The sequence below is a fragment of the Cornus florida genome, unplaced genomic scaffold, assembly GCF_030987335.1.
Source record: "Cornus florida cultivar Cherokee Brave unplaced genomic scaffold, ASM3098733v1 CherokeeBrave_3.0.0_Hap2_Chr06, whole genome shotgun sequence".
NCBI classification, from domain to species: Eukaryota; Viridiplantae; Streptophyta; class Magnoliopsida; order Cornales; family Cornaceae; genus Cornus; species Cornus florida.
The window spans coordinates 103961831-103971420 of NW_026775576.1; the positions used below are offsets into that span (position 1 = coordinate 103961831).

The following is a 9590-nucleotide window of genomic DNA, read 5'->3' on the forward strand; positions in this document are numbered from 1 at the left end:
ACACACGGTACACACACACACACAAAATATATATATATATATATATATATATATATATATAATACAATGATATGCGGTATATTTATAAGCTACGGAAGTGCACTGGTAAGCGAAGAGTGTCCCTGTTTTCATGGCTAAAACGGCGGCCAAACCCGTTTGTGCACGGATATCTGGTTCAAATGCTCCATTCAGCTCGAAATGGAAAGCTTCGAAATGGTTCAAATTACGGAACTACCCTATATCTTCAACAATTCGAGCTTCTCAATCCATGGATGACAAGAACAAGGTCTACAAAGAACTGGGTTTGTCTCTATTTCTCTCTCTATATACACACAGTATATGTACTCTGCTCATAAGGATATATAAAACTCCCCTTCCATTTCTGTTGGCCAATTTCTTTTTTTAAAATTTTGGAGTGAGTTGGAACGAATATATAAATTGATATTGATAGTTCAATTTTGATAGAAGCAATACCAAATGTCATTGAATTGATATGGATTTATACTACGTACCATGTGAACTGTTTCAGAAATTCTCTTAAATAATATCTCTTTTCATATACATGTTTGTTGCTAAGGCACTAATTCGGTCCCTTTTGCTGTGAATGTTTTGTTTTAAGGGTGACTTGTGGTGCGAGGGTGATATTGGATGACCTCTTATTGTGGGCGAGGCCGCGAGGCTATGTTGGAGGACTTACTCATATGCACATAAAAATTAATTAATGAACTAATGTTTGCTTGAGCCAATGATTGTATATTAAGTTTTTCAGTAATGACTTTGTTTGCTTGAGCCAATGAGTGTATATTTAATTTTTCAGTAATGACTTTGTCTTAGTGTCGGTCTATATATAGTGTTGGTCTGTGTGAAGTTATATGGTAAATTTCTTTGTTGATACAACTTGATGCATATGGGCTTAATGGATACCGTTGGTCTATATATAGTGTTGGTCTGTCTTAGTGTTGGTCTATATATAGTGTTGGTCTGTGTGAAGTTATATGGTAAATTTCTTTGTTGATACAACTTGATGCATATGGGCTTAGTGGATACCGTTGGTTGCTTTCCTACACCCATTCAAGTTGGAGCCACTAGTAAGAACAAAGATTAAAGGAAAGTCAAAAAAAAAAAAGAAAAAAGAAAAAAGAAAAAGAAAAAGAAAAAAAAGATGTGGATCTATTGAACTAGGAAAATCCATGGTAATCTGCAATATATTAACATGTATGGCCATTTATAAGGCCAGATAAGAAAGCATGATCTGTAATGTACCTGAAGGATTATGCGGTCACATGTTTGTTATGGTTGTGTTCCTACATATCGGTGCATGTTCAATTATATGTATGCGAAAAATGTTTGTTAATTTGTTTTTGTGACGGTTCAGATCCATGAGAATGGTCCCTTGTTTTTATTTTTATTATTAGTTCTTTGATATGAGAAAATAAAATAGTTTTTAGGCAACTACAAAAGACTGTTCTTCCATAAAGGGCCTTTCTCCAAAAAAAAAAAAAAAAAAAACACGGAAGGTGGTTTTCTCCAATATTAGTAGTTGTTATTGTCACTGGAAAAAATGTCAGCTGAAAGTTTTAATTATGCTGCAAATGATCTGGATATTAGTTTGTGGCTATTCTTTGGTGCATCAAATCATATCTTACCCAAGGAGATCCATTTATCCTATATCTCTTCAATGGTGGTTCACATTTCAATGAAATCTTATAATTTCTTTCACAATATTGGTATTGATAGTTGGGTTTTGTTTAGGTATGTTTTCGTTAAGAAAGAAGATTGAAGATGCAGTTCTCCGTGCGGAGATGTTGGCACCAACAGCATTAGAACTTGAACAAGCAAGCCACATTAAGCAGGAAGAAATGATACGGGAACATAACCTTTGGGATGACCTTACTAAATCAAATGAAATGCTTGTCAAGTTAGCTGATACAGCAAAGGTGGTTGATGCTCTCAAGGACCTAACATATAAGGTGATGTGTTATGCATATTGGTCTCGTGGTATTTTTATTAAAAAGATAATGTGTTGCACTAGTTGGAGTTACATGTATGAAATGTGGGAAATTCATTGGGCTGGGCAAAAGGATCTGAGAAGCACTGTTTGTGATTGATTCTTGCCTGCCTTGATAATATTCACAATTGTTGCCCACCAATGTTTTGTAACTATATCTATAAACAAAAATTTCTTAGAAAGATAAAAATCCCAAAACAATAAAAAATATAGAAATATTATTACAAATATATGGAACCTGTATGTATCTGCAACTTCACCAAGTAACTAAGAATATGGGTAAAGGTAGAGCCTTCACATGAGAAATCAACATAAGAGTATCAAGAAACTCAATTACTAAATTTGATAAACCCCATTAGTATAGATATATTTTAATAAAGTATAGGGGTATCATGAAAATTTCGTAATAAAAATGAGGCGGGGCTGGGCAGGGCATGGCAGGGTTACCTTTTATTTTCCCTGTCCGGTTTTTGCTCCCTCACCCCCTCCAGTCCAAGTCCTATTGGGTATCTCCAAAACCATCACAAATGTAGAGAGGCAGGTGGGGACCTGACGGGACACGTCATTTTTCCACCCCTAATTGTTAGGATCATTAAAAAGATCAAAATCCTATGATCCTAAACAATTTCCGATGGTGATCTCACTCAAATCCTACTCTTTTGGGATATATTATATGATTCGATTTGCAAATTTAGATCATAAAATCACATTATTTTTTCAGTTGTTTGAGATATGTCACCCGTTTGAGATATTAAAAGTCCTTCACTGATAAAGGCCTTGGTGAAAGGAATTTTGTTGGAAGGAATTCATAAGAAAAAGACTTTTTTTTGCATAGTTGATACTCACACACACATGCCTCCATGGAGGCTTGAACCCTTGACCTCCCTTTGGAAAGTAAGAACCTGATACCGCTAGGCCACTGGCCCGTTGGTAAGAAAAAGACGTTTGGCGAGCACATTTCTTAAATTTACTTTAACTTTTGTATTATTTTTTTCTTGACAATAATATCATTTATCCTTAATAAATATTGCAAGCCTCCAACAAAAAAGTGTGAATGCGATTGTGGTGGAAGGCGATGGCATGCTGGTCCTGGCAGAAAGCAATTGCGATGGTGGTGGTGGAAGGCGGTGGTTGAGGAGGGTGGTGGTGGCAGTGGTGGAAGGTTGCGATTGATGGTGGCGGCGGCGGGAGTGGTGGAAGCCTGGAAGGCGGCAGTGGTGGAAGGTTGCGATTGATGGTGGCGGCGGTGGTAGTGGTGGAAGCCTAGAAGGTGGCGATGGTAGTGGTAGGAGGTCACGGTGGCGGTGGCGGTGGTTGGTGGCGGTGGTTGGTGGCGTGGTAGTGGAGGGTGATGGTGGCGGTGTTGGAAGGTCGCGGTGGCGGCTGTGGTGGAAGGTGGTGATGGTGGCGATGGTGGAAGGTAGCGGTGGCAATGGTGGTGGTGGTGGAAGGTCACGGTGGCGATGGTGGAAGGTGGTGGTGAAAGGTGGCGGGGGTGGAACGAAGGACCAAGAAAGAATATAGGACAATCTTGTCACTTTATGAAAAGTACATGGTCAAATTAGTAAAATAATAAATTTACCCTTTAAAAAAAATTGACTTCTTAAAAGGAGGTTTCAAAAGCAACGTTTTCTTACTTCTCTAAAATGGGCTTCCTCACCATTGGCTTTTTGAAAAAATCCTTTACATATCACAATTTTTTTTCAAATGGACTTTTTAAACTTGGAAGTACTTTTTGAGGTTTCAGGAAGCTCTCCAAATGGGGCCATGTCCTAATCAAAATTTTCACTTAAATTTGTTTTGGAATGGCAAATGACTGTATATCTCATGAATTGGTTGGTTATGTGTTCTTTTCAGACCATAAAAGTAATGGCTGAACATTACAATATTTTACTTGATCATGTATGCTAATTTGTGCAGGCTGAAGAAGTTAAGCTGATCACGCAGCTGGCGGAGATGGATGCTATAAATTATGGTCTTTTTAAGCAAGCGTATACTGCGTCTGTAGATGTAAACAAATTCTTGGATAAATACGAGATGTCTAAACTTCTTAGTGGGCCATATGACATGGAGGGAGCAAGCCTGACAATTAGAGCCGGAACTAATGGCATCTTCCATGAGGTTTGAAAACTAGTTTCTGTTTTTAAGAGCACCTGTTGTGCATGTCAAATATGTTATGAAAATAAATATTGGGAGTTGGAGTATTATAGATGCTATCCTTCTATAAGTTCTTTAAAACCCCGTAGATTAGTTCCACTCTTAGACTAACTAATCAACAAACTCTTACTTTCAAACATGTGCATAGTGTGAGTTAGTGCTGTTCTTGAACTTCCACGACTTCCTATGAATTAAATTTGGTTCTGACGAGCAAAGTTCAATCTGAAGTGGAAGCATAACTTTTTGTGCCTGACATATCATACCTCGTTGTTTGACCTTTGGTCTCAACTTGGTGATTTATGTCGAAATGAAATGTGATATGGCTTCAAGATTTTGATTGTCCATGGCTCCTTTTTAGGATCTAACAAAGAGGATGACATCAGGCAGAGAACCAGAACTTCACGTAGTTATATAGGCAAAAATCTTGTTTTTTTTTTTTTTTTTTTCTTTTTTGGATCTGATCCTTCTTAGTTGGGTGGTTCATTTTGTTACAGCTATCTCTTTGTACATCAAAATTTCCGTTTTGTTTGCTTTTCAAATCTGTCAATGCTTCCATCTTCGGTTGGGTATATTTGTTTGTATCTAAATAGACATTGTTAAAAACCTTGTGATATGTTTTGGCCTTTTAGTGTCCTACTTCAAGTGGAAATCAGAAGGCGTAATTAATCCTTCTTTTTAAAGAACTCTTTTTAAGTGACTTGATCTGAAATTCCTCTGGCTAAATTGTGACCTTTGTCAGCGTGAACAAAATTCTTTTGGCTTATTAAGATTTTGTTTTATTTTAATTATCCTTCTTTAATAGTTGCCTTAAACTTCATAGGGAGTTGATCTGATTTTGTATTGGAACAGGTCAGATCACCTCATCAACTTTTCAGGGTTGTTGATTCTTTTTATAAAATATTTCAAAACATAAAACTATGAAATTTAAAATTGTTATTAATTTGTGATGAAGTTTTGTTCATGTTACTGTTATCATCATTACTTATTATTCACTATAAGTCCTTGCTTTAGGGAAACTCAGTAAAACCTTGATCTCATCCACTTTCTAATTTGCTGTACAAACCTAATCACAAGAAAACTATCATTTTAGTCGTGATTCTTGGGGAAGATGTTAGAGTATTATTATAGCTGGATACTAAATAGTGCTGTACATTGACATGGCTTTATTGGGTTGACTTGTGGATTGCTCTGTATATGACTTGTTATAATCACTTGATCTCATTATAAATTGATTTTACAAATTTTCCAAACCCAGATGTGGGCAGAACAACTCCTAAGAATGTATCTGAAATGGGCTGGAAAGCAAAATTGTGGAGGATGGGTGGTTGAGAAATATCCTTCAGAGAATGGTGGTTTCAAGTCTGCAACTATTGAGTTCGAATCCAATTATGCTTATGGCTATCTTTTAGGGGAGAGAGGTGTTCATCAAATGATAAGTTCTCACGACGGACCTATCCTCCACGAGGTATGAATTTCATGTGGCCTTGAAATCAGAAGTTGATTCATATTGCATTGCATGGATCGATGTTGATCCATCAATTTTTGTCACTAAAAAAGAAACTCATTTTCCTTGATCATTTAGCTGCTAATACCTTTTTCCATTTATAATTTAATAATGAACTTGTGATCTGTCCATGTGCAATCCTAAAATCATCCTTCAAATGCAATTAGGCAAAGTTTATATTGTGTAGCTAGCATGATTATTACCACACATTTCCTGGGTAAAGTTTACTTGTCCCAGCATTCTCAAGCTACATAGATGCAGAAAATAAATGCATGGAGGTAGAACCCGAGTCAGATTTGCTAGGGTAAGATTTGATCAGTTCTGTGCAGCAGCTTATGGCATAGTAATTTGGCAGCATCTCATAGTAGTTGGATACACGTGTTGGTGGAAATCATAGGCTCCAAAGATTCTATTTAACAAACCCGACATAAGGACAGATACGTGTGTTGGTGTCTGATGTACAAATCGTCTACAAAACTTATAAGGCCAAGATATGGTTTCCCTTGTTATAAAGTCACAACTCTATTTAACTGTAAGCTGCTTTTCTCAAGCTATATTGGGCTCGGTTGTGTAAATACCTAAACCTTAGGCAAAATACAGTTCAATCTGTAATTTGGCCTCATCACATTTGAAAAGGATCCTCTTAAACTGCCTTATAACAAGTCTAAAGCGGATGACTAAGTTAATATTATAAAACATTTTCCACTGGCATGATAATTATTAAAAACGTCCTTGGCAGGCAAAATCAATCATGGGCCAACTTCAACAAACTTAATATTCGGTTCTTGTAAAATTGTCAATTCACTGGAATGGTCAAAAATCAATCATGGGCCAATTTCAACAAACTTAATATTCAGTTCATGTGTAAAATTGTCAATTCACTGAAATTGTCAAAGATCTGGACTTCTCACTAGCATTTGTGAAATTACTGATTAATTGTTAATTGACTGTCAAAATTAAAAAATATGCCTCCAAGCTTCCAACTCTAACAATCTCTTGTAATTGTATCACTATCCTTCAAAATAGTGGCTTTTGCATGTAGTCATCTTGAAATTAAGTCCCTCCTTGTAATTCTATTTGCTAATGTTAGTATTTGCAGGCTCACTTGGCTGCTGTGGATGTCATTCCTCTATTCCTTGAAACAGCTCCCGACCTACTAATCCCTGACGAGGATTTAATGATTTCGTCCACTTCATCTTATGGAGAGGAGCAGAGTCAAACAAAATCTGCAGTTTGCATCCAGCACATTCCAACTGGCTTAAGAGTTCAATCCTCAGGTAATTAAACAACTATTCAGAACATTTTTGCAATTTTGAACCATATTATTTTAGCTTAGTTCTTTTATTATTCTACGTAATGTGTTTATATTTTCAAGGTCAAAGTATTTTAAGGCAAGAATAGTTTTAAAGACATGCACACACAAACACATCCGACAATGGTGCCATATCTCCATTTTGGAGTTGAATGGGCCGGTGCATAGAACAGTACATAAGGATGTGCAAGGAAGCAACTTGACATAAGAACAACTTTCTAGCAACCTTCTATACAAGTTCATTTAATTTTAACAATTCTAAGCTGTTTGGCGGTTTTGGCCATTATTCGGTATTGCTCCTTGTTTATATATATATGTCTGCTTAAATCTATCTGCTTTCAGATTTGAGTTTTACCATTGCACCAAGCAATGATTCCTAAAAAGATGCAGATTTCCAACCTTGAAACTTTAGTTGCAATAAAAAATATCACTTGTAGGTTGGGTGAGAAGCAGTTTTGAGGATACAGCGAAAACTAAATTGTTTCAAGCTTGCCTTCTGAGCTGAACCTATCCACTTTTGACTTGTTTCAAGCTTGTGTAATCACATCTCTTTTCTAAATTAGATAAGATCCAACTTTTGGATTCACCATACTCGTGTTCATTTCTTTTATTTTTCAGAAATTCTTCGTTCTTTATCCCCCGAATTTCCACAATAATTTATATCAGCTATAAGAGAAGATGCAAATTAAGTATTGCCCTTGTAGGTGAAAGGAGTCATTTTGCAAATAAGATGAAGGCGCTTAATCGATTGAAGGCCAAGCTTCTCATAGTTCTGAGGGACCAAGGAATTTCCAGTGTAAGGAACATCGATAGAGATGGCATTGTGGATATGTGGCACCAAGAGGCTCGAAGGTACGTGTTTCACCCATACAAGCTAGTACAAGATGTAAAAACTGGCATCCAATTGCCGGACTTGAACTCTGTTTTAGATGGAAACATTGAACCTCTAATTGCAGCTAATATTAATAGCAGACAGACATGTGAAATGGTCTGAAACCAGATTGCCTATGTTTATTTGTCCTCTTGCAGATAATATGTTATGTATTATATGATTTTGAAAATCAAAACATAAATCTGCACCTTGTGCCACCAGTTTATTGTAACTTCCATGATGAATCAATTTCATGATTATGAGCCACTGACTCCTGATATAGGATATCCACGACGAAAGGTGCCTAATGGTTTTCCTCTGATGTATGGCTCGCTTCTCCTTACCATAGATGAATTCAGACACCATTTGATAAAAGTTGTGTCTGGTTTATCTGTAGCACTCATGAGAAAGCTGTAACATATCAAAATTTTGTTTTATTGCTCTTATCAGCAACCAACTTTTTAGCTGCCTCAAACATTAACCATTCTAACCTTGAATTGTAAGTACGATGTTCATGAACTGCCGAAGAAAGAATTCTTTTTATTTTTTCGAGTTTCATGTTATTTAGATATGGAAAGATGATGGTTTGAATCTGTTTTAGTTGATTGCAGACTTGCAGTGCCACTTAAAAAATAGCTAATGGCACATTTTCGATTTGAAACATTTAAATCTTGTTAATAGGAAATATCATAACAAACTTCAAGCGCATTGCCACAAACCAATGTGTGAATTTTGCAGTCTATTTATTTGCCTTCAAACAGAGATACCACTTTTGGTATAACAAGTTAACAAGATTGTCAAGTTCATAGTGTCTAGACTTGTTATGACAAAAACAAGTCTGGATTTATTTTTAGGTTTATATATGAGCAACAAAAAAGTGAGCTAATGCAAACAATACTAAAGGAGTTTAATTCCATGATGAGTTATGAAAAATTTAGATCATAACTGATCTCTTAAAGTAAGGGACATCACAATGTTTGCTTGTGTTCATTGATTCTCACTTTCAAAGCAACATTTCAAGGAATGCAGAGGAAGCAAAGTAAATTTAGGATGTAATTTGTCACTTATTCAATTGTATGAGAGGTCAAATTTTGCATGTATATAGAAGATTTGAGTGTCAAAGATGTAGATATGTACTTACCCAACAAAAAAAGATGTAGATATTTATTGGAAGGTAAGAATTTGTTGTGGCCCTCTTATACCAAGAGGGTGGTAAGATATGAAAGCTTCTTGATGTATCTCTTTATCGAAGGTCTCTCTCTCTCTTACACACACACACAAAAACACACACGTATATATTGTGGCTTTCTTATAAGCCAAAGGGCCAAAGGGTGTGGTGGGTTAAAAGCTGTACATGTATGATGTATTTCTTGCAGTTGTAGACGGACTATTGCTGTTGGTGAGAGAGGGCCCAGTGGTTGGTAGAGGAGGTGGACGGTATGACTACCACCGAGATGATTTCATGGACCTTGCTTATCAAATGTCAAATAATGTGGGTAAAATGGTGTAGCTACATTTTTGCACAAAAATAGAGAGAAATCAAATAATTGTTTCTTTCCTTTACCTTTCACTTTAATGTGAAAAAACACACACCCACACACACTTGTGTGTGTGTGTATATATATATATATATAGAGAGAGAGAGAGAGAGAGAGAGAGAGCAATAACTCCTTTGGAAGTGAAGGACTGGCGAGAAGCTGAAGGCATCCAACAGTGGAAGTTGCACCCTCCGCTTTTT

General features: G+C 36.4%; 1 protein-coding gene across 2 annotated transcripts; it reads left to right on the plus strand.

Moving 5' to 3' along the window:
• The first annotated feature begins 77 nt into the window (after nucleotides 1–77).
• Nucleotides 78–8445, plus strand: LOC132313562 (peptide chain release factor PrfB3, chloroplastic). Of its 2 annotated transcripts, none has more exons than XM_059812380.1 (6): nucleotides 78–302; nucleotides 1753–1970; nucleotides 3929–4129; nucleotides 5421–5630; nucleotides 6760–6946; nucleotides 7686–8445. In XM_059812380.1, the coding sequence occupies exons 1-6, from the start codon at nucleotides 131–133 to the stop codon at nucleotides 7973–7975; spliced, it is 1278 nt and encodes a 425-aa protein (XP_059668363.1). In that variant the 5' UTR covers nucleotides 78–130; the 3' UTR covers nucleotides 7976–8445. The 2 variants fall into 2 exon arrangements, with proteins under 2 accessions (XP_059668363.1, XP_059668365.1); XM_059812382.1 differs by having other exon boundaries at nucleotides 6769–6946.
• Nucleotides 8446–9590: the final 1145 nt, after the last annotated feature.

What these genes read in the sequence shown, in the direction of transcription:
- LOC132313562 (XM_059812380.1), top strand. Translation starts at nt 131, where the DNA reads ATGGCTAAAACGGCGGCCAAACCCGTTTGTGCACGGATATCTGGTTCA. An exon ending in CAAGGTCTACAAAGAACTGG is followed by an intron (nt 303 to 1,752) that starts GTTTGTCTCTAT and finishes GGTTTTGTTTAG; the next exon opens with GTATGTTTTCGTTAAGAAAG. An exon ending in ACGGACCTATCCTCCACGAG is followed by an intron (nt 5,631 to 6,759) that starts GTATGAATTTCA and finishes TGCTAATGTTAG; the next exon opens with TATTTGCAGGCTCACTTGGC.